General features: G+C 40.5%; 1 protein-coding gene across 4 annotated transcripts in view; it reads right to left on the minus strand.

Moving 5' to 3' along the window:
* POPDC1 (popeye domain cAMP effector 1) overlaps positions 1-25,932 on the minus strand; it is an 81,099-nt gene that overhangs the window by 8,914 nt on the left and 46,253 nt on the right. For all 4 annotated transcript variants that reach the window (XM_075862217.1, XM_075862216.1, XM_075862218.1 and 1 more), the window contains exons 4-7: positions 24,515-24,702; positions 8,549-8,657; positions 3,745-3,912; positions 2,427-2,568 (exon numbers count right to left, since the gene is read on the minus strand). In XM_075862217.1, coding sequence (XP_075718332.1) covers positions 2,427-2,568; positions 3,745-3,912; positions 8,549-8,657; positions 24,515-24,702 — 607 coding nt within the window. The remainder of the gene's footprint in view (positions 1-2,426; positions 2,569-3,744; positions 3,913-8,548; positions 8,658-24,514; positions 24,703-25,932) is intronic.

Raw genomic sequence — 25,932 nt, forward strand, 5'->3', positions numbered from 1 at the left:
TTAGCTGGGAGTGCTTCTTTAATACACATTAGTCTTGGCATTACAACACTTAAAATAGCAACCTGTAAAAAAAAGAAAATGTATGAATTAGCTCTAATTGATTAATCATAGTATGTGAGCATGTGGCAGCTAAATAAGATCTAAATGAATAATTTAGAACCCTTACCTGACGTAGGCACTTTATAAACTATATGAAGATGGGGGTAGGGAAACAGACAAGTGAGCCCTAATCTACACGCCACTCAGTCCCTGCCTACTTGCAACGACCCGCCCTAGGCGACGGGGTAAAACTGGGCGACGGTCCCTACGCTCAATAAGTGCATGACAGACAAACATACAAGGGTACACAGAAGCTAAGGGAAATGGGGCAGTTGCCCACGGCAACACCATGAGCAACAAGAGTGGTGAACGAGCCGAGTCAAACCAGGAGTGTACGATGTACCAAACGCAGAGCAGCAGAGTAGTGAACAAGCCGAGTCAAACCAGGAGTGTACGAGGTACCAAACGCAGAGCAGGAGAGTAGTCAGTAAGCCGGGGTCAATATGAAGCAGGGTCAAATCGTTCAGAAGCTGCAGCAGCGCCAGGAAACCAAACGAGAAGGATCACAAGCAAGGAGGAACAGGAAAGGCAGGTATAAATAGACAGAGGGCGAGAGCTAGCTCCGTCTGGCCAGGCTGTGATAGGCTCTCCCACTCCTAAGCCTGCCATCCTGAGTGGTGGAAGATGGAGTCAGTTTCACAGACATAGAAGCAGGTGCAGACTGATTACCTATGGGCGTTGACACAGAAGCTGTACCTGGCAGATCCTTTACAGAAGTTATGCATTTTTTCATAGTCTAAGTTGTTGTTCTAAAACATTGGCGGTACACAGGACATATTGTGGAGGCCTCAAATATTCCCCCTGACTACATCAAAGGTTTTCACATCATAGTTAGCCATCGCTGGGTCAAGGGGTAGACATGTACACAAACACCTCATCCAACCCCCTAAATAAAGTTTTGGAAAAATTCTGGGTTGAAGTAGACCGAAATAGATTAAAGTATTTTGTCATTTGGGATTCAAATGTTGGAGCACCTGTATGATTTTTTTGTGATAAGCGTTTTACCTTATATTTAATGTCGTTTAAAACAGGTTGGACAAATAAAAGTCTCAAAATATATTAAGGGTCCTGAGTGCTGGAAAACGAAGTACAGGAGCAGGTCTCATTTTTGGTTGCAGGGTGTGTATGGTATGTGGGTAAGTGTTAGCACATGCCTGTAAAATTCAAAAGTCCATCATTGCTGAGATTTGCCACATAACATTAGGGGGTAAAATATTAGAAGTTTTGATCGGTGGGGGTCTGAGCACTGAGACCCCCACTGATCGCTAAAATTAAGCGGTACAAGTGCTCGTGTATGCGATGAGTCGCCTCGTTTATGATCTTTTTTTTTTTTTGGGGAAGTTGGAGTTGGTGTACGGGCTCATAGACTTTCTATTGAGTCCGTACACTGTTACCTCGGCTTTCCGAAAAAAGCCGATCAGAAACCAAGCGGCTCAGCGCTCACCCGAGCATTTGTGCCGCTTCATTTTAGCGATCGGTGGGGGTCTCAGTGCTCAGACCCCTATTGATAAAAACTTCTGACATGTCACTATGACCTGTCAGAAGTTTTCTGAAAGTTTAGTTACCCTTTAAAAATTCTCAGTGCTGGAGTTCAGAATCTGACTGCAGACTGCCACTTTCTCACCATGTGTTTTCTAATAATAATAATCTTTATTTATATAGCGCCAACATATTACGAAGCACTTTACAATTTAGAGGGAACATGAAACAAACAATATCAAACATTACATAGTGACAAAGCTAATTTACAATTATTATGTCATGTGAGGGGGCAGTTTGTAGTCAGATTCTAAGCTCCTACAATCAGAATTTTTATTGCCATGTGGCAAAGTTCATTGAAGTTGGACTTGCACTTTAAAGACTAACTTCAAATGGTTAAATAAACATAGAGCTGAATTTAAGGGGGTTTTAAGAAAAAGGTGTTTTTTCCTCCAGAAAAAGTGCCAGTCTTTTCCTTGAGCTATGTCTAGTATTAGAGCTTAGTAACATTCAAGTGAAGAATTATGTGAACCATATGGCATGCTAACATGAATAGTCTTTATGTATGTAGAAAATAACTCAGTATCACATGTGACATGAACGTTGGGTACAGTTGCACAAACAGAATGCTGCTATAAGCCTCTAGAAGACTATTTTCTATGTCCCATAGATGTATTCATCATGGATCACAAAGCAGTATTATCTATTCTTAACCAATTCAGAACTTAACAATGTCCATCAAGCTGCTTAATAAGCCTTACAATGTGCAGTTATTCATTGCATGACCATCTGTTCACAAACATGAAGACAGATGCTGACATGAAGATTTTTTCTACCGGGGCACTTACGCAAAGAAGAAGCTGTTGATGTTCCTCGAAGAAAGTTATGCAAACCATCCTCACTGTCACTTGAGCTAGCCATGCTGTTTCTCATCTGCATGACAGACAATTGGGAGGAGAGACTATGCTGGCGGTCGATTTTCTTTGCTACCTAAAAGTAGATAGGACATTTTTTCCATCACTTCTATTTTACAGCCATGCAATCTTCATAAACAAACAAGAACTCAGGCACATTACGTTCTATAGCATGACAGCATACACGGCCTTATACAGTCGGATTGAGGATTGTCCGATAGAGCGATGTCATACTTGTCTGGTGTCATGGTGTTAGTGCTGCTCCACAACGTTTATTTTTAAATGGGACACTGTCGTAGGATGCCACCTTTGCCACAAGTCAGTTTGTGAAATTTCTGGTCTGCTGATCTCTCCTGTAATTACTAGAGGAAGCGTCTAAAAGTAACAACAGCTCAGCCACGAAGCGGTAGACCACGCAGACTCACCGTGCTGGGCTGTCGAGTGCCAAAGCGCGTGGCGTGTAAAAATTGCCTATCCCCTGTTAACTCACTACAAAGTTCCAACCTGCCTCTGGGAGGTGACATCAGCACGAGAACTGTGTGTCGGGAACAACATGAAATAGGTTTCCAGCTGCATACAAGACTATGTTTGAAATGGTGTAAAGCACGCCGCCACTAGACTCTGGAATAGTTGAAACGAGTTCTCTGAAGTGATGAATCACGTTTCCCTATCTGACAGTCTAATGGATGAATCTTGGTTTGGCGGATGCCAAGAGAACAATAGCTACGGAAATGCATAGGGCCTACTGTACAATTTAAAGGAGGGATAATGGTTTTGAGCTATTTTTCAGGATTTTGGCTAGGATCCATATATCCAGGGAAGGGTAATGTTAATGCTGCAGCATACAAAGACATTTTAGAAAATTGTATGCTTCCAACTTTGTGACAATAGTTTGGGGAAGGCCCTTTTCTGTTCCAGAAGGAGTGTGGCCCTGTGTGTCACCGTAAAAAGGCGACACTGTGGCATAAGTGCACTTGATGTCTGCCGTGAATAGGCGTATGGATGGTCATTAATGGGTTAAACACTAATGTTTTGCTTGAGACAACTCCTGTAATGTCAGTCAAGTCGAGCCATAAGTGTATGTTAATGACGGAATCAGGGCTGATCAGCCAACAGACAAATGACAGAAGATTTACTTTGTTTAACCCTAACATTATAGATACACTTCAGTATAAATTAGTAAAAATATTCCAATGTTAATTATTAATACTTAAAATCATATTGCTCCAATATTATGTAATAAAGTTCATACCTTGTCACTTAATGTTGGGTCATTTAAGGAGTACAACTTGTTTGTAATGTCTTTACCAATCAAATATTTAAATATTTCATACAAGAAAGGTTCAGACTCCAGGAAATATGTTAGCCTTTCCCGAGACCAGCACAGAAACACGCAGTTATCATCTGCAGTTATTGTAACCTAAGAATGCAAAAAAAAGAGCAAAGACATGGTTAAAGAAAAAAGGTTTTTCTTACATAGGATTTCGATTTAACAATCCCCCCCAGTCTCGCAATCTCTTTTGTACCCCATTTTTGAACCTTTTAATTTTTTAGTCAAGTGGGGCCTGCTCATATTTGATACATACAGAAATTATTTTGTACTGACTGGGGTGCTTTATCACAACGCACATTTTGGATGTTATATATTTGCTGCCTGAGCATGTGACTAGATTAAAACGTACAAATATATGCATATTTTTCGACCTCAAATTCCTAAGATGATCATAACTTTTTTTTGTCATGTTTAATTAATCATATTTAATTTGTTAAAAATCCTTTATTTGTAAAAGTTTGCAATATAAAAGCAAAACCAAAGATAACCCGCTACCCAGTCTAAATTCCTAGACAGAGTGAGACAATACCAGAGCAGAGTATACAAATGTGCTGGTCTCTCTCCAGTGCAGTGTGCATCAGATTCATCATCTGGGCGCACAACTTGTTTATGACTCTGCCATTGCCTTAAATAAACACCAGGTCGGTGTTCCCAAAAATCACGTTTTTTAAAGACACTTTTCTAATTTGAAAAGTGTCAAATCTCTGATAAATTAGTTGCGCTTTGTGTGACTAAAGCCCTGCCCACTTTTATGACACATTCGAATGTGTCGGAAATAGTGGTGCAGGTTCTTCACAAATATGGCATTTGTCCCAAATGCCATACTATTCAATGGATTAATGCCAGAAACTGGCCTAAAGACAATGATAAATCTAATAAACATTAGTCTCACTAGGCATAACAACTCCAGGGGTGACAAAAGAGAAACTCCAAAATATCACAAAAAAAGAGAACAAGGAGTCATATACTATTTATAGTATGAAAATAGAAAATCTGAATCTTTATTATTACACATAAACAATGAAAAAACTAGAGAGGATCCAAAACAGGATTTAACTGTATACTGTATGAGCCCTATGGAATATATTGGTCTCCAGATGGTAACATATCTAGTGCATCGGTATCGCACAGTGCTAGATATATGATGTTCAATTGTGCAATGAATCTGTGTAGAAGATACCCTATTTGGGACAAATGGATTGCTTAATAATAAACACTGAATTTGAGCTATAGCATGCTAGTATGCAGGGCCGCACCGTCCATGAGGCAAGATCAGCATCTCGCCTCAGGCGGCGCCCGGCTGCGTCTCTGAGGGGGCGGCAGCACCACTGAAACCAGCTGCCGCCACCCCCTCCTGCACTATAATTGTACCTGCGTCTATAGGATGCAAATACAATTACATGCATACGCACTGAATGGCGGGACACGTTTCACGCCCCACTATTTAGCGTCTTTCACAGACGTAAGCGGCGTAATGACGTGCCGCTTGCGTCATTGAATGACAGGGCAAAGCAGCCTGCCAATCAGCGACTTTCAACGACGCAACGATAAAAGGCGCTGATTGGCGGGGCAGAATTACTTGCCCTGCAACTCAGCGCCTTTTGACGACGCAAGCGGTGCGATGACATAATCGCGCTGCTTGCGTTGTTCAATGACCGGGCAAGGCAGCCTGCCAATCAGCGCCTTTCAACGATACAACGATGAAAGACGCTGATTAGCGGGGCAGAATGACATGCCCTGCCACTCAGCGCCGCTCAGCCCCAGCAGAGCTGCATTGCAAGAAGACGGCAGGGGAACGGGTTTAGGTGAGTATGTAATGTGTTGTTTTTTTTTGCTAAAAGTGTGAGGGGCTATATGTGCAGCACTATATACAGGGCGTAGGGCTGTATGTGGTGGCTATATGAGGAGCACTATCTACAGGGGGGGCTATATGTGCAGCACTATCTATAGGGGGTAGGGCTGTATGTGGTGGCTATACGAGGAGCACTATCTATAGGAGGGGCTATATGTGCAGAACTATCTTCAAGGGGTAGGGCTGTATGTGGGGGCTATATGTGCAGCACTATCTACAGGGGGTAGGTCTGTATGTGGGGGCTATTTGAGGAGCACTATCTACAGGCGGGCTACATGTGGAGCACTATCTACGGGGGGTGGGGGCTATATGTGGAGCACTATCTACAGAGGGTGGGGGGATATATATGTGGAGTACTATCTATAGGAGGTGGGGGCTATATGTGGAGCACTATCTACAGGGGTTCTATGTGGGGCAATTACTACAGGGGGCTATATGGGGGCACTATCTACAGGTGGCACTGTGTGGGTGATAGTTTATGGTGCTATTATAATCAGGGACACAGTGTTATTATAATTAGAGGTGCAGTGTATGGCGCTATTATATTTAGGGGCGTAGCGTGTGGCACCATAAGAATTGTATCTTCGTTTATAGGTGCAGAAATGTTTGAAAAGTGAGAAGCTGAAGACAGCTGAGCGGAAAACTGCTGAAATGTGCCATGGCCGGGAAAAGTAGTCATAGAGAGCGGGACCGGATGATGAGTCACTTAATGTAAATGTTTATTATGCCTCTAAGCAGTAATGTAGTCACTGTATGATCTGCAGCGAGATGATTTTATTTTTTTGTGAGGCTGCTTGTGTTGTAGAACAGCATGGGGAGGGTGCCATTTCAATTTTCGCCTCAAGCAGCAAAAAAGCTAGAATCGGCCCTGTTACTATGGAATATATGAATAATACAAGATTATCTATAGCATATCCACAGAAGAAAGGGGTATACACTTATACATATGGTTGAGGTAAAAATTACACATGAATGGAAAAGTCTAAAATAGTCTGCCAATGGTGCAGTTCCCCAAATAAGAGTACCTATAAACAAAGTCCCATCGGGATACCAAAAAGCAAAGTGCCTTACCCATAAGTGGAGTACAGTCAAGTGGCTCAGAAAAGCGCCTCGCGCTGTATAAATATGTTGGGTCTTAAAGGGAATCACCACTTTGCAGAGTTTTACAGATTTATTCTGTACAGATACGTTATGTACAGTATACTCTGCATAAAAAAACAACAGATGCCCCCTCAGTTACTCTAGATATCCTTCCTGTTTAGGCAACAGGTAGTCAGTTTGCTAAATCCTATATTGTAAGGTGGCTGGACAATGGTGGCACCCCTAATGAATATTTATGAGTAGCCATTTCATTAAGATACATAGATAACATTCGGGCCAGCTTCAGGGTAAGTTACTGAAAAAAACAAACTCTTAGTCTTGTAGTGTAGAACATATTTATCATATGATTCTATAATTATTGTTCCAGAAATATAGAAAAATTGAATTTTGGGGACAGACTCTCAATAAAAGGGGTTGTCTGGTTTAGGCAAATAATTTTCAAATACACTATTAGCAAATTCTGAGCTAATTAAGGTTGGTCTGCCATTTAGGGGCCCCATTAATTACCCAGAGCAGAGAGTGACTGCAAGGAGAGTCTCTCTCTCTCTGGAGGACCCAATGTGTCTGTGCATTACATTGAAACGGGTGGATTACAATAAGCACCATAGGGGTAAAACAAAGTTCTATCATTTCTCCCATCCCTTCCCTTTTTCCCATCCTGTACTAACTATGTAACCATTTAATGCTTCATTTGCCCTGTGGTGGCACTGCAGGAAATTGCTATTCCGATTTCCAGCGATCAGCTGCAGTTCCAGCAGCAGGAAGCCCTGTAATCAACCTATAGTTGGAAGGTCCTCCTAAGAAAAAAAAAAAAAGATTGTCCAAAGTGGAAAGCCACTTTCGATACCAGAATTTTTATGCTACGAACACTCATTTATATAATATCCTATAAGATTTGCCAAACCAGTAGAATATGAATAACCCTGCTCACAAATAATTTTAAACTTTTATTGACCAGGCCATTTTTCATTTTAGTTTTTCCCTCCTCGCCTTCCAAGAGATGTACATTTTTTCAATTTTTCTGTTGATATCACTGTATGAAAGCTTGTTTTCTGCGGACGGGTTGTGTTTTTAAATGGCATTATTTAATGCACAATAAGATGTACTGAAAAAAATAAATACATTTGTGGAGTGGAATGGAAAAAATACAGCAACTCCCGCATTGTTCTTTGGGTCTTAATATTATAGCATTGACCTTTTTATTTAAAAAATGCCATTCAAAGGTTTACATAGCCTTTAAAACACAGCACAGTTCTAAAAGACATAATAAATTTCGTATCAAATTTTACCTACCGTTACATTTATTTTTCACCAGCATAAATTTTGGGAGTGTTTTCTTAATACACTAGACAAGTCTATGATTTTCATTTTCTTTAGAACAGAGAACTGCATGCGCTTTACAAAACTGAGCATCATAGCTTTATTGAGTAGATTAGATAGATAGATAGATAGATAGATAGATAGATAGATAGATAGATAGATAGATAGATAGATAGATAGATATATCATAAGATGTGTGGCGTGTGATAACTAGATTAGAAAAAAAACAAACAAGATTTTCTGATACTCTGTCACATAATGTCTATGCTATATGTGTCTTTGTGTGCTCACCCAGTGGTTGTGATATTGATTGGAATCTGTCAAGGGTTTTCTAGCAAGTTGCGATATTGTATTGAATTTGTTTAATGAAAAATTAGAGTTCTTAACCAAATTTAAGAAAAGGTAAGTGTGGACAGGTTGATAGATAGAAGTTTTGGTGCACAAATTTACCTGAAATGTTTCCCCTCTGTCCATTTCCGTTGATCTGAATTCCGGAGAATCAATATAAGCATTTGGATAAATGTTATGTAGAAAATGACCTCTATAGGAAACCTTCATCCTGATATTGCATGAATAAAACAAAACAGAATTTAATGTTCATTTTGTATTTCTGATTTGGTTGGTATTCACTTTTTTATTCCCCTAATAAGGGAGTGAGGAGAAACCTGTAACGCAGTTCTAGAAGTGTCCAACCATCAGATAATTAACGTTAACCCCTTCACGACCAGCCCACGTAGATTAACGGGCTGCCGTGCTGGGCTTTTCTCCTGCAGCCCGTTAATTCACGTGGTGCCAGAACAGAGTGCACAGCGCTCTCCCTGTGCTCTGAATCTCTCAGCACACGCTGCTACTAGCAGCCTAAGTGCTGAGAGAAGACATCAGGACCGGATTTGTGTCGGTCCTGATGACATGATCACCATGATAAACTTATCATGGTGTTCACAGCAAAGTTTGTTGCAGCAACAAACTTTCTGTGCTGTTCGTTACAATGTTTCTCCTCCCTCCCTGTCAGATCGTTCTGAGACAGTGGGGGAGAAGAAGCTGTGCCGAGCAGCTGCTGTGTGTCTCATATAAAGACACACCGACTGTAAAAACACACAAAAACACCTCCACATAGATAGTTTAGTGTAGGCAGCTAGTTATACACACGTCTATATTATATATATATACACACACACGTAATATATATATTATATATAGACATATATTTGAAATTTGTTAATACTAAAAATTAATAATTAGGGATGTTATATATCTATAACATCATATAGATATATACGTACATGTAATATATACGTATACACACATATACTTATATAAATCTCTTCATATATTTTACACGTCAAAAAATTAAATTGTATGTAAATTCTAAATACATTGATTCATTGTTAGGCTGTGTTCACACAGAGTTTTTTGCAGGAGGAAAATTCCTCTTGCAAAAACTGCTCCAGACGTTTTTTGCACAGTGGTTTGACAAAAACTCGCCATTTTTTACCCTTCTGACTGATTGAAATGGGGTTTTGGAGGCGGAAACCGCCTCAAGATAGGTCATGTCGCTTCTTTTTACCGCGATGCGTTTTTTTTGCTCACGGTAAAATAGCTTGTCCAACTCCCATTGAAATCAATGGGAGACATTTTTGGGCGGTTTTTGACGAGTTTTGCGGAGCGGTTTCCGCGCCGAAAAACTCGTAAAAAAACTGTGTGAACAGGGCCTTAGGGTTATTCATAAATTTATTGATCAATGGATTAGTGGACTTTTTCTTTGTTACTTTTATTAAAACTGTTACAAAAAATAAGTAAAAAAAAAAATACGTAAAAAATGGCACGCAAGTTATATACCACTGAAGAGGCATTTGCTCTCTTGGATTCTGATAGTGAATGGGGTCACTTTTGGGGGGTTTCTGCTGTTTTCGTCCCTCCAGGGCGTTGCAAATGGGACATGGCACCGAAAACCATTATAGCAAAATTTGAGCTCAAAAACCCAAATGGCACTCCTTCCCTTCTGAGGGCTGTAATGTGTTCAGATATAAGTTTATGACCACATATGGGGTATTGCCATAATCAGGATAAATTTCTTTACAAATGTTGGGGTGCTTTTTCTCCTTTATTCCTTGCAAAAATTAAAAATGTCTATGTTTCTTCAGAAGAAATGTAGATTTTCATTTTCACAGACTAACGCCAATAAATTCAGCAAAAAACCGGTGGGGTTAAAATGCTCACTATACAACTAAATAAATTCCTTGAGGGGTGTAGTTTCCAAAATGGGGTCACTTTTTGGGGGTTTCCACTGTTTAGGTACCACAAGACCTCTTCAAACCTGACATGGTGCCTAAAATATATTGTAATAAAAAGGAGGCTTCAAAATCCACTAGGTACTCCTTTGCTTCTGAGGCCTGTATTTCAGTCCATTAGCACACTAGGGCCACATGTGGGATATTTCTAAAAACTGCAGAATCTGGGCAATAAGTATTGAGTTATGTTTCTCGGGTAAAACCTTCTGTGTTACAGAAATGTTTCTATTACAAATTAATTTCTGCAAAAAAAATTACATTTGTAAATCACACCTCTACATTGCTTTAATTCCTGTGAAACGCCTAAAGGGTTAAGAAACTTTCTGAATGCTCTTTTGAATACTTTGAGGGGTGAAGTTTTTAAAATGGGGTGATTTATGGGGAGTTTCTAATATATAAGGCCCTCAAAGCCACTTCAGAACTGAACTGGTCCATGAGAAAATAGGTTTTGGAAATTTCTTGAAAATGTGAGAAATTGCTGCTAAAGTTCTAAGCCTTGTAACGTCCTAGAAAAATAAGAGGACGTTCAAAAAACGATGCAAACATAAAGTAGACATATGGGAAATGTTAACTAGTAACTATTGTGTGTGGTATTACTATCTGTCTTACAAGCAGATACATTCAAATTTAGAAAAATGCAATTTTTTGCAAATTTTCTCTACATTTTGGTGTTTTTTATAAATAAATACTGAATTTATCGACCAAATTTTTTCAGAGACGTAAAGTACAATATGTCACGAGAAAACAATCTCAGAATCGCTTGGATAGGTAAAAGCATTCCGGAGTTATTACCACATAAAGTGACACATGTCAGATTTGAAAAAATCGCCTGCGTCCACAAGGCCAAAACAGGCTCAGTCCTGAAGGGGTTAAATTAGTGGTTAACAAATACATTTTTTATAAATTGGCGCATCTATTTTTATTAATTTTTACTAGTTTTTCATGCGTGCCAAAATGGAAACTCCTCTCTGTGTACCATGGACAGAGGTCCTGCAGTCAGAAAGATAATTTTTTTCAGCTGGATGTTATCACTTACATACAGTTTCAAGCATTTATGCTAGAAAAACTTTATACAAACAGGCCCACCAGCACACTGCTCCTCTCTGTACACATCTTACCTGTCCCTCAGCCTGATGCCTGTGCATCTTTATAGCACGGTAGTCACCCAGTTATAATACTGTATGTACATATACTCCGATCAAGTTAAAACCTGGCAACATTGTTCGGCCATTGATCACCGCAAGTGAAAATGGTATGGTCTTATGGGGTTGTTGGTGACAGGGTTATGGGCGCCCAAGGTATATTGATGCATGGGCGCGAAGACTACTTTGTCTGGTCCGATCCGACAAGGGATCCACTGTAGCACAAATTGCTAAAAAAAACGTTAATGCTGGATAAGATAGAAAGGTGTCAGAACACACAGTGCATCGCAGCTTGCTGCGTTTGGGGCTGAGTAGCCATGGACCTGTGAAAGTGCCCATGCTGACCCCTGGCCACCGCCGAAAAGCACCTATAATGGGAAATTGAGCATCAGAATTGGACCATGGTGCAAAGGTAGAATGCAATGGTCTGAAGAATCACATTTTCTTTTACATCAAGTGGACAACCTGGGGAAGAGATGGCACCAGGATGCATGATGGGAATAAAACAAGGCAGTGTGGTGCTCTGAGCAATGTTATGCTTGGAAACCTTGGATCCTGACATTCATGTGGAGGTTAAGTTGACATGTACCACCTAACAAAAAATTGCTGCACATGTACACCCCTTTAAGGCAATGGTATTATCTCATGGCATTGACTTCTTTCCGCAGGATAATTTTCCCTGCTACACTACAAAAATTGTTAAGGAATGGTTTGGGAAACATGACAAAGGGTTCAAGGTGTTAAAAGCCTCCAAATTCCCCAGATCTCAATCCAATTGAGCATCTGTGGGATGTGCTGGAAAAACAAGTCAAATCCAAGAAGGCCACACTTCGTAAGTTAAAGAATCTGTTGCTAACATCTTGGTGCCAGATACACAGTACACTTTCAGGAGGTCTTGTGGAGTCCATGCCTCTGTGGGTCAGAGCTGTTTTGGCAGCATGAGGGGGACCTACAGAATATTAGGTAGGTGGTTTTAATGTTATGGCTTGAACGGTGTATAATTCCTGGAGTAAATACCAAATAGCCTACAATGTGTTTCTAAGTAAATGCACATATATGTACCTTTGAAAATATTCACCCAATTGGGCTTTTTCATAATTTATATTGTAAAAATAATGGGACAGATTTACTATTGGTGTTGCGCCAGAATGCTGGCCTAAGTTACACCTTTCTTTTGGCGCAAATAGTTTTTAGACAAATTCATCACTGAAATGCATCAAAAATAACAGATGTTTGCAAATCATTTGACAAAGTATGTGGCTAAGCAGGAAAGGGGCGTGACAAATTTTGGCAGACACAGCCAAGGTGTGCTATGAAGTTTAAAAGAAGTCTCTAAAAGTTTGCTAAATTTATCATTCAGCATGAGCCACTGTGATAAATGGCGCATCTAGTCTAAGTATAAGCTGTCTGAATTTAAGACAGCATTAGTAAATCTGCTACATTGAATGAAAAACAAATGGATTTAAATAGACACTGCACTTTGAACAAACTTTTGATAAATCAATAATACAAGCGAATATAAGAAGATTTGTAATATATGTTATTAGAGAAAAATGCCTCTTTCTCCACTGATCAGGCTACCCACTCCACCTTCTAACTGTTTGCTCACTCTGAATTTACTGCTTTTTCCGTCTCCTCAAGACAAGACAATCAGCTCATCGAGGGATCATGTAACAGCTGACCATGATGTCTATGGAGAAAGGAGGGGGAGTAGGTAGCAGGAGCAAAGGGAGAGAGAAGCAGAGAGAGACACAGACACAGAGGCTGCAGCTATCTTTTAGGTGTTATATTTCACCCCAGTGCTAAAATCACAGCTACACAACTCAATACTGATGTATGATGTCTTTCATGCTGCTGCTTCTTTATGTGATAGAGATAGGGGAGAAGGATTGTCCTCTACTCTGTGTGCAGTCCATAGAAGACACTTGGAAATTAGGTAGCCTTTGTTTGATGATCAATGTGAAAAAGCAGAGTGGATCTACATGGGAATACAAAAGAGGTTGGGTGTATATCTCCCCTGCATTGTGCACGCAGAAAATATATACATAACTATTCTAATATATAGAAATCAAAAATCAGGCAGCACTCCAAGGTATAAGCAAGGTAGAAAAAGGTGCTTTATTGGTCCATATACACACACGACGTTTCAGCTCAACACAGGAGCCTTTCTCAAGTGATGTGAGAAAGACTCCTGTGTTGAGCTGAAACGTCGTGTGTATATGGACCAATAAAGCACCTTTTTCTACCTTGCTTATACCTTGGAGTGCTGCCTGATTTTTGGATTCTACTACAGCAGGTCTGTTAGCCCTGACCTGGGCAGGTCGGCACCCACCTACGATTTACAAGGCTGTGCGGCTGACATTGTATTTGGACTATTCTAATATATATATATATTATATATATATATACACACGCTACCGTTCAAGTTTGGGGTCACCCAGACAATTTTGTGTTTTCCATGAAAACTCACACTTATATTTATCAAATGAGTTGCAAAATGACTAGAAAATATAGTCAAGACATTGACAAGGTTAGAAATAATGATTTTTATTTGAAATAATAATTTTATCCTTCAAACTTTGCTTTCGTCAAAGAATGCTCCATTTGCAGCAATTACAGCATTGCAGACCTTTGGCATTCTAGCTGTTAATTTGCTGAGGTAATCAGGAGAAATATCACCCCATGCTTCCAGAAGCCCCTCCCACAAGTTGGATTGGCTTGATGGGCACTTCTTGCGTACCATACGGTCAAGCTGCTCCCACAACAGCTTTATGGGGTTGAGATCTGGTGACTGCGCTGGCCACTCCATTACAGATAGAATACCAGCTGCCTGCTTCTTCCCTAAATAGTTCTTGCATAATTTGGAGGTGTGCTTTGGGTCATTGTCCTGTTGTAGGATGAAATTGGCTCCAATCAAGCGCTGTCCACAGGGTATGGCATGGCGTTGCAAAATGGAGTGATAGCCTTCTTTATTCAAAATCCCTTTTACCTTGTACAAATCTCCCACTTTACCAGCACCAAAGCAACCCCAGACCATCACATTACCTCCACCATGCTTGACAGATGACCTCAGGCACTCTTCCAGCATCTTTTCAGTTGTTCTGCGTCTCACAAATGTTCTTCTGTGTGATCCAAACACCTCAAACTTTGATTCGTCTGTCCATAACACTTTTTTCCAATCTTCCTCTGTCCAATGTCTGTGTGCTTTTGCCCATATTAATCTTTTCCTTTTATTAGCCAGTCTCAGATATGGCTTTTTCTTTGCCACTCTGCGCTGAAGGCCAGCATCCCGGAGTCGCCTCTTCACTGTAGACGTTGACACTGGCGTTTTGCGGGTACTATTTAATGAAGCTGCCAGTTGAGGACCTGTGAGGCATCTATTTCTCAAACTAGAGACTCTAATGTACTTGTCTTGTTGCTCAGTTGTGCAGCGGGGCCTCCCACTTCTCTTTCTACTCTGGTTAGAGCCTGTGTGTGCTGTCTTCTGAAGGGAGTAGTACACACCGTTGTAGGAAATCTTCAGTTTCTTGGCAATTTCTCGCATGGAATAGTCTTAATTTCTAAGCCATTTTTCTAGCCATTTTGAGAGTTTAATCGAACCCACAAATATAATGCTCCAGATTCTCAACTAGCTCAAAGGAAGGTCAGTTTTATAGCTCCTCTAAACAGCAAAACTGTTTATAGCGGTGCTAACATAATTGCACAAGGGTTTTCAAGTGTTTTCTAATCATCCATTAGCCTTCTAACACAGTTAGCAAACACAATGTACCATTAGAACACTGGAGTGATGGTTGCTGGAAATGGGCCTCTATACACCTATGTAGATATTGCATTAAAAACCAGACGTTTGCAGCTAGAATAGTCATTTAGCACATTAACAATGTATAGAGTGTATTTTTGAATAATTTAATGTTATCTTCATTGATACATATATACACATACATACATACACATACATTAGTGTATTAAATCGGCAATTAATCAGAAAAAATGCCAAAACTGAAATTCAGTGCAGATAACCGAGGTCATCGTGCGCATTTCGTGTTTTGTTTGTCTTTTTGCCCGGTATCTGCATCCTAAGGATGCAGATACAGTTGAATCCTATAGTAAAGCAGGGGAACGTTCATTTCCTGCTCACTATTCACTGTATAAACACCGGCCGCTCACGTCTCAGCGCTGACAGGCACGATGACATCACTTCCTCCCGCCTTTCTGTGCTGAGCCGTGACCGGTTCATCACAAATGTATGCACTTCTGCCATATACTGGCATTTCAGACAGCTTATTGGTCCACGGAGTCCTCAATCCCTGCCACATTTATTTCATGTTTAGCCTCAACGCCCGCCCCAATGGTATATACACGGATGATGGGGGTTATATACAGTGTTGATGGGGTCCCTGTACCTTACTCCCATCATCCTAGTATATAACCCCCATCATCCCTGTATGTAACCCCCATCAACGCTGTATACAGAGATGATGGGGGTTATGTACAGGAATGATGAAGGTAATATAAAGGGATGATGGGGGTTATATACAGGGATAATGGGGGGTAATATACAGGTATGATGGGGGTTATATACAGGGACCCCCATCATCCCTGTATATACCATTGGGGCAGGCACTGTTCGCTCGCCATGGCGCATGGTCATTAAGGCTAAATAATAAGTAAATAGGGTGGGCATTGAGGACAACGTGGGCCAATAGGATGCCTGAAATGCAGGCATATGCCAAAAGTGCAGTGGAAGCGGAAAATATGCGCCAAGCCACACAGGTCTCCTCCACTCGTTGTTGGAACAGGGTTAGGGGAGTATGTATTTTATTATTTTTATTAGACACTATTGGGGCTGTACGAAGGCATCACCGCGTGGGGGCAGGTATAGGGAAATTATACTGTGTGAGGGACAGTGTCAGGGGGTATATTATATACAGTAGTATACAGCAGGCTCATGAGATCTATATTAATTAAATGGCGTGGCATGCAAAAAGGGGTGTGGTTTATTAATCGTAATTGAGGTTACATATTCAATTAACCGTGATTTTGATTTAGGTCTGATTCGCCCAGTCTTATATATATATATACACACACACACATGTACATACATACACACACACACACACACACACACACTAGTCCTTGTCAATGAATTAGAGTATAATCAAAAAGTACATTTATTTCAGTAATTCAATTCAAAAAGTGAAACTCATATTATATAGATTAATTACACACAGAGTGATCTATTTCCAGCATTTTTTTCTTTTAATGTTGAAGATTATGGCTAACAGTTAATGAAAACCCAAAAGTTTGTCTCACAAAATTAGAATATTAAATAAGTCAATTTCAAAAATGATTTTTAAAACCAAAATGTTGGCGCCTACTGAAAAGTAAGCACAGTATATGCACTCAATACTTGGTCAGGGCTCCTTTTGCATGAATTACCGCATCAACGCGGTGTGGCATGGAGGCGATCAGCCTGTAGCACTGCTGAGGTGTTATGGAAGCCCAGGTTGCTTTGATAGCAGCCTTCAGCTCACCTGAATTGTTGGGACTGGTGTCTCTCATCTTCCTCTTGACAATACCCCTTAATTCTCTAAGGGGTTTAGGTCAGGCGAGTTTGCTGGCCAATCAAGCGCAGTGATACTGTTGTTATTAAACCAAGTATTGGTACTTGTGGCAGTGTGGGCAGGTGCCAAGTCCTGCTGGAAAATGAAATCAGCATCTCCATAAAGCTTGTCAGCAGAGGGAAGCATGAAGTTCTCTAAAAATTCCTGGTAGACGGCTGCGTTGACTCAGGACTTGATATAACACAGTGAACCAACACTGTTGCTCAGTGGTCCAAAGTCATGTTTCAAATTGAGAAGATGCTGGCTTTAAAATTTAGTGACCGCAAGGACGACTACATGATCAGCACTATCCATTCAAGTGCAACAGAAACTGTCTGCAAATAGACAAAAGCCTGTGTGTGTCATCGGTTATAACAAATTCATGGGTGGGGTAGATTTGTGCGACCAGCTGTTACAACCTTATCTGGTTAATAGGAAAACCAGAACATGGTATAAAAAAGTGGCAATATCAGGGCGCAGGGCAACATTCTTTGAATTTCATGAGAAAGTGATAGAAGATCTCCTATTTCAATCTGCAGACCAGAGAGTAGTCCATGAGTCAGAGGATCTATGCCGACTTGTTGAAAAACATTCCCATCCCTTCAACCCTGAACCAAAAATACCCCAAAATAAGGTGCCGGGTCTGCAGCAAACGAGGACAGCGAAGTGAGTCACGATATTATTATTCCGCTTGACCTTCCAACCCTGGTCTATGCATAAGTCCCTGTTGTGAAATATATTATACTGTCGCACATTACAACTTTTTTTTCTGAATTATAAGTTAAAATGCAGGATTTATTTAGGATTTTATTTTTCAGTACACCTCTTTTTTTCTTTTAGGGAAGCAACTGCGCTGTATATATAGGGGAGGCCAAAATGTATGGTTCTTTTAGGGATTTCTTTTTCTTATTACTTTTTTTTGGGGAGGGAGGGAAGTCTACTTTTCTAGATTGAGTCATTTTGGGATATCACCCAGTTATAGAGTGGTATAGGGCCTGAAATACATTCAAGATAAAATTGTGCCCTGAAAGCTTTTTTTTTTCTTTTCTGTTATGACTATGTCCTGCCATAAAAAGCTGTTTACTGGGGATACGGCATCATTTTTCTTTTTATTCGGAGGATTTCTAATAAGCGAGCTGTTCCTTATCAATACTCTATGGGCTTTATTAGGACACATTCACACGTGGCGGAATTGCTGTTGAATTCCGCTGCGGACGGTCCGCAGTGGAATTCTGCAGCAGCCGTTTTTTACATTTCTTTCTATACATTTTTAGGAAAGTTAATTCAGACGTTGCAGAAAATAACTGTGCGGAAATCAGACTGCGGTGCAGAATTTTCCCTCCGCAGCATGCTCATAATGTTGCGAAGAAGAAGCGGAATTTCACTGCAGATTCCAGCCTTTGCAATGCAAAAACTGAAATCTGTGGCAAGTCCACTGTGATATCTGCAACGTCTGAATTACCTGTCAAATATGCAAATGTTGGTGCAGATTCGTTGCGTAATTGCCCCAAATCGACACCAACATTTGCAGTGGAAAAATTCCACCCCGTCTGAACGTGCCCTTACAGTTTTGTTCGGGTTTTTGGTGGACCTCTTACACACGACAATCATTCTAGAAATACCGACATTAATTTGGAGAGTAGTGTTTCTTTACTGTCCCTCTAGACGGTGTTGGACACTGCCCCTTTATATATTCTGCAGATGATCTATTGTTTTGCGGACATTTCAGTTCCTACATTGCTGGGCAGGGACCTGTTATGGTGTATGTGTCGCTTGGCACGTTTGTCCCTTATATAGGGATTGCTGGCGCTAAAGAGACGTTGTATGACCAGTCACTTTGAATAATAAAGCCATTACAGCCCTACAAGTGCTCTTTCATCCAGTGAACATGCTCGAGTTTTCCACATAGCTGGATACATTCTTCCTCCTTTTTTTTTTTATATATTGCCTTTTTCCTCCAACACAGTTTAATTATTTTTCCCACTCTAACTTACTATATATCAGAGCGGGTTGATATACACAATGTCTATGGACAGACATGATTGCAGGCCAGCTGCTTTGTTAGTACGACATAGTCATATGGTGTAGGCAGTGTTAGGGACATATATTTCTCAATCTAGAAAAGTAGAATCCTCTCCTTTCCAACAAAAAGTTATAAAAACATTAAATCCACTTCACTCCTCCTTCTGTTTGTGCCCCAATGATAAGTATGCAGTATATTTATATACTACGGCATACAATAGTAATACGTTTAAGGCATACCTCACCAGTTTCATGCACTGTGTATGATAAATACATCCTAAAAATGAACTATTTGTTAAAAATATATTTATATTTATTTCTTTTTTACACCTTATCTCATGCTATAAAAACTTTGCAATCAACATGCCCACAACACCCCTAGATGAATACCATAAGGGGTCTAGTTTACAAAGTGGGGTAATTTATATGGGATTTCTATAGTTTTAGCAGTTCAATGCTTCTATAAATGTGTAATGGGGCCTGAAACATTTTCAAGCAAAATTTGTGTCCTGAAAGCCTACGGGTGCTCCCTTCCTTTTGGGCCCTGCCGTGTATCCAGGCAGCATATTAGGGCCACAATGGGGATGCTTTTGAACACAGGAGAAACAGGGTGATACATTTTGTGGTGTATTTCCTTGTTATCATGTTTTCTGTACGAGAAATCTGTCCTTAAAATGACGCATTTGTGAAAAAAAGTTAATTTTTATTCTCACCTGCTTGGCATTAGTTGCTGGGAAAACTGTGGGGTCAAAATACTCACTACACCGCTAGATGAATACCTTAAGGCGTCTAGTTTTCAAAATGCGGTCATTTATGGTTTTCTTTATCATCCTGACACCTATGAGCCTCTGCAAACTTGGCTTGGTGCAGGAAAGCAAAGTGTACGTTAAAATGTAAAAAAGTATTGTTAGATTTATAAGTGTCCTATATCGCTCAAAAAAAAAACAAAAAAACAACAAAAGTGCTGCTAAAATAAAGTAAGAGATGGAAATATATATTTGATAAAATATTTGTACAGTTTGTATGTACATATGTGACATATTGCTGTTGAATATAGGAAAGGAAGACAATTTTTAACATTTTATCAGTTTTTATTTTTTTATAATTTTTTAATAAATATTCGCAAATTTTATAGGTCTACTTTTACCACCAAAATAAAGTTAAATATGTGACGAAAAAACAATATCACAATTACTTGGATATGCAAAACTATTACAGAGTTATTCTCTGATAAAGTTACACATGCCAGATTTCCAAAATCTGGCTTGGTCATTAGGGCGCTTTCAGGCCTGGTCACTAAGGGGTTAAAAGAAAACAATTCTTGAAATATACTCTGTGTGTAATGAATCTATATAATATATGAGTTTCACTTTTTGAATTTAATTACTGAAATAAATTAACTTTTTGATTCTAATTCATTGAGAGGGACTAGTATAATATAATCTGGTACCTTGTAGTTTTGGAGGTAACCCAGAACAGCACACAGGACCCCCAGCTGGAATTTTGTAACGTCAGATACACAGCCTTTGTTAAAGGGGTTATCCAAGTTTATGAAAAATACAGAAAAGTACCTGTTTGTGTTTGAACAGCCACAAGGTGATGCAACCATAGCTCAGAAGTAATTATTTTCCATTTTTATTATGTTACCCAGCTCTGTGCAGCACTGCTGTTTTGATGCTGGCAAGAGCCTGTAGGTGGGATGATCATGTAAAGTACTAACAGTTTCCATAAAACTTCCTATCTCCTCTCACAGACATTGCCTCTATTAACAGCTGCCTGATTGCCCCTCTATTACAAGAAGCAAGGTAGTGCTATTTTTACTTACAGACTTCACACACAACACAGGCTCAGCTACTGACACTGCACGATCTGCTGCCCAGCATGTGAAATACACCAGGGAGGGAGGGGGGAGCAGAGTAGATTAAAGTCATGGGATATGTAATGTATTGTTCTTCAGAGGGGGTGAGAGGGCAGATACCCACGTGTTTAGAATGAGAAGCCTCACACCAGCAGGGGATAACAGCCAGGAGCCCGGTCATGTGACTGCATGTGAGACGTCTCATCTACAGCCACTATGGGACATTAATACATGATAGATCTTTCTGCATGTAAACCATCTGCACATAATTTAAAAAACCTGGATAACCCCTTTATTTTACAAACAAAATCTGTTGCCTCTAGAGAACATATACTTGCACTTCTTCACATAAACAGAAACGTAGGGCAACACAACTCAAATATATAACAAGAGAAAGGGTTGACTTTCACTAAAATTAGAAATGATATAGTTTGTCTGCTTATACAGTCCCTTTCTAGCACCACTTGGTGCCACATGCCATACAATTACAGGGCTGGAAGCCTGCTATTAACCCTTTCCCATCGCTGATCTGTAGATTTTCGTCGAGAAAGGGTCTTTAAATATGGCGCCCACTCAGAAGCAGAGCGGGCGCCATAGCTTTTAACCAAGCATTTAACCCCTTAGATGCCGGTGCAAGATATGACCTCCGGCATCTGAGGGGTTTTTACTGCCTCTTTTGCTTTGGGGCCGGTCACTGGCTCCCAAACGGCGAGATCGCGGGAGCCGGTGTACGCCAATAGCAACTGGGAGCCTTGTGAATGCTCCCATGCCTGCTATAGGAAGATTGCTATTGAGACCTGCCTGTGGCAGGTCTCACTAGCAATGAACTGATTTTGCCATAGACTGTAATATTGTGATCTAATCATCGCAGGTTCAAAAGTTTTTGAAAAAATATATAAAATCACCCCCCTTTCCCCAGATCACATATAAAAATAAATAAACATAAACACATTAGTTATCCCCACGTCCGAAAATGCCCAAACTATAAAAAAAATATTAATCCAATATGGTGAACGTCGTAGCGGGAAAAAAGTTAAAAATGGCCGAATCAGTTTTTTTGCCACTTGAACCCCCCAAAAAATTGAATAAAAAGTGATCGAAATGCCCAACATTCCCCAAAATAGTATTAATAAAAACTACATATTTCCACGTACAAAAAGACGACTTACACAGCTCTGTACACAGAAATATAAAAAAGTTACTAAAACATAAAAAAACTATATAAATTTGATATCACCGTGATCGTACAAATCCGAAGAATAAAGATAACATGTCATTTTCACTGTACATTGAACACCTTAAAAAAGAAAACTCTAAGAAGATGGCGGAACTGCTGTTTGTTTCCAGTTCCACCTCATTCTGAATTTTTTTCCTGCTTCCCAGTACATCACACATAATATTAAATAGCATTATTAGAAAGTACAACTTGTCCCGTAAAAATTAAGCCCTCATATGGCTGTGTCAACGAAAATATAAAAGGAGTTATGTTTTTTTGAAGGTGGAGAGGAAAAAAAGCATAAAAACGAAAATTAGTCTGGTCCTGAAAGGATTAAAGACCAGCAGCATAAATGTACAACAGAGTAAAAGGGTGATCTGTGACCATGCCTTCACTCTGCGGGAGGACGCTGTGATTAACAGCCGGCCTCCTGGGGTAACAGCCGGGATTGGAGAGGTCTCTGATCTCAGCCATTTAAGCCCTTAGATACCTTTTTCGATGAAAAAAAAAAGAAAAAAAGTCAAACCACGATAGTTTTGGGGCCTTTTTTATGCCATGCACCTTGTAGTAAAAATAATGTTACCTTTATTTTACAGGTCTTTACGATTCTGAAAATACCATGTATTAAATTTTTTATGGTTTACTATTTTTAAACCGTAAAATAATGTTTCATTAAAAAAAAAGTTTTGTTTTTTTATAACAAGTGTATATTGTTAAAATGTTCATGGTTTTTGAGGTTCGTTATTATTTTGTTTGTTTTATTTTGTTTTATATTGTTTTATGACGGAAACCTAGCTAAGGGTTTCTGTCTGTCACCATTGTGACAGAGTTCCGTCGTTTTGACTGAATCAATAGCGCAGTCGAAAACAACGGAACCCTGTCACAACGGTAAGGGCAGATACAGACGGACGTTGCGTTTTTGCGCGCGCAAACAACGCGCCATTTTGCACGCGCAAAAACCATTTGACAGCTGCGTGTGTCATCCGTGTATAATGCGCGGCTGCGTGATTTTCGCGCAGCCGCCATCATAGAGATGAGGCTAGTCGACGCCCGTCACTGTCCAAGGTGCTGAAAGAGCTAACTCTTTCAGCACCCTTGACAGTGAATGCCGAACACAATATCGAAAAACCTGTTGAAAAAAAAGAAAAAGTTCGTACTTACCGAGAACTTCCCGACCGTTGCCTTGGTGACGCGTCCTTGGTGACGCGCCTCTCGACATCGGGCCCCACCTCCCTGGATGACGCGCCAGTCCATGTGACCGCTGCAGCCTGTGCTTGGCCTGTGATTGGCTGGAGCTGTCACTTAGACTGAATTGTCATCCCGGGAGGTCAGACTGGAGGAAGAAGACGGGAGTTATCGGTAAGTCAGAACTTCGTTTTTTTTTTTACAGGTTTATGTATATTGGGATCGGAAGTCACTGTCCATGGTGCTGAAACAGTTTAACTCTTTCAGCACCATGGACAGTGACTATCTCCTGACGTCGCGTACCGATAATTTTTTTGCCGGGTTCGGCCAAAACGAGTTCGGCCGAACCCGGTGAAGTTCGGTTCGGTTGTCTGGGTTCACTCATCTCAAAGACACTCCGTTTGGATGTTTGGAAACAGAAAAGCACGTGGTGCTTTTCTGTTTACATTCATCCTTTTGACAGCTGGTGCGCTGTTTTAGACGGTTCGCACGGAAGTGCTTCCGTGTGACCTGCGTGGTTTTCACGCACCCATTGACTTCAATGGGTGCGTGATGCGCGAAATACGCGGAGATATTGAGCATGTCGCGCTTTTTGCGCAGCAGACAAACGCTGCGCAAAAAGCACGGACTGTCTGTACTGCCCCATAGACTTGTATTGGTCCATGCGTGCCGCGTGAAAACCACGCGGCCCGCACGGACCGAATACACGCTCGTGTGAATCCCCCCTAACAAACGGAAACCATTACCTAGGTTTCCCTCACCATTGCGTTCAATGGTGATGCAAACAGAAGCTAAGGTTTCCATTTGCCTTTCCGTTAAGGGGTTCCCCCGATGGAAACCTCAGACGGAACTCTTTAACGGAAAGACAACGCTGATGTGAACACAGCCTTTGTTTAAAAGGAAAGTTCCAATCTTCTATAATTAGCTGCTGAGACTGTTACAAGGCTGAGGTAGAAAAACCCAGGAATTGGAAATTCTTGGCTACAGGACTCCAATTCACTGGAGTGCTTTTTTAAAGGAAGTATCAATGTAATAAGCAAAATCAGCTATCCAGACACCAGGCAATGAAGTAAACGTTATTTGCATTTTCATAACTTACTTCCCTCTCAGAAGTATACTTAAACGGTCATCAACAGAAGTCTTGTCTTCTACTGCATATGTCTGTCCTTTTTGTAAAGTCTGAATATTACAGAATTGCCCAGTGAGTCTCTTAAATAGCTCAGGAGGCACATGAAGAGGTTCGAACATTTTATGGTAGATGCCTTTCAGTTCCTTTTCTATTTTGATCTAGAATGCAAAGAAAAGTTTATTTCCATAAAATACAATAAAAAAAACATCCATTGTTAGGGTCCTCAGATTGACTCATTACTAATAAAAGTAATAGGTCATACTTACTGAAACAAAGGCTAGTTACATTACCCTATCCCAGACAGGATGCAGACAAGCCACAGGTGTAAAAAAAAAAAAAAAAAAAAATTATGAACCATCAATTATATGTCTGCTATTTAACCTCTTAAAGGCTATGTACAAATGGGAGCTCAACATTTTTTTTTATTTATTTGCTTCCTAAATGCAAAATTAAGCAACTTTCTAAATAGACTTCATTAGAAATGTCCTACCATTTGGCTGCTGTAGAGCCTGTGTAACATCTGTAGACAGGTGGTTGCCTGCAATTTTAATTCAAATCCGTCAAGTCTACTGCTACTGACGGCTGTCTCAACTGCTCTCCCCACCCCTCAGTGTTATAGATAGCAGCAGGGAGGGGGAGGAGGTTGTACACAGCAGATCAGTGTGTAGAGAGGGAGGAAATTTCTGTATTAATACAGAAATTATCGATCAATACAATGTTGTGTATTAGCTAACCTGGATCTTCACTTTACACGTAGCTGTACCGTTCCAGGCCTCCCGGGTGTCACGTGATCTCCACGTCTGCTGTAGAAACCGGAGGTCAGGCTCTCAAAGCATATGAAACTCACATCGAGGCTCTTATAGACTTGCATTGAGACGCTGACTTCCGGACCTTACCGCAAACGCTGTAGGATTCAGGGAGTCAGAATGAAGATCACGTGACTCCTGGGTGTCCAGGAACGGAGCAACTACGGTTAAAATAGTGAACTAGGTTAGTGGATATCACACTTTAAAATGGAGGGGGGGATCACTGGAGTGTTTCTTAAAGTGTAGATAAACGTTTGACAAACTTCTGACATGTCATAGTGACATGTCAGAAGTTTGGATTGGTGGGGGTCCGAGCACTGAGACCCCCACCAATCTCTAGATCGAAGCAGCTGAAGTACTCGTGAGAGCGCTCAGCCGCTTCGTGTCTGTTCGGCTTTTTCCGGAAAGCCGATGTATCGGAGTACGGGCTCATAGACTTTCTATTGAGTCCGTACACCAATACATTTATTTCTGGAAACAGCCGAACAGACACGAAGCGGCTGAGCGCTCTCACGAGCACTTCAGCTGCTTCGATCTAGAGATTGGTGGGGGTCTCAGTGCTCGGACATGTCAGAAGTTTGT

This window comes from Rhinoderma darwinii, chromosome 4 (assembly GCF_050947455.1).
Source record: "Rhinoderma darwinii isolate aRhiDar2 chromosome 4, aRhiDar2.hap1, whole genome shotgun sequence".
NCBI lineage: Eukaryota > Metazoa > Chordata > Amphibia > Anura > Rhinodermatidae > Rhinoderma > Rhinoderma darwinii.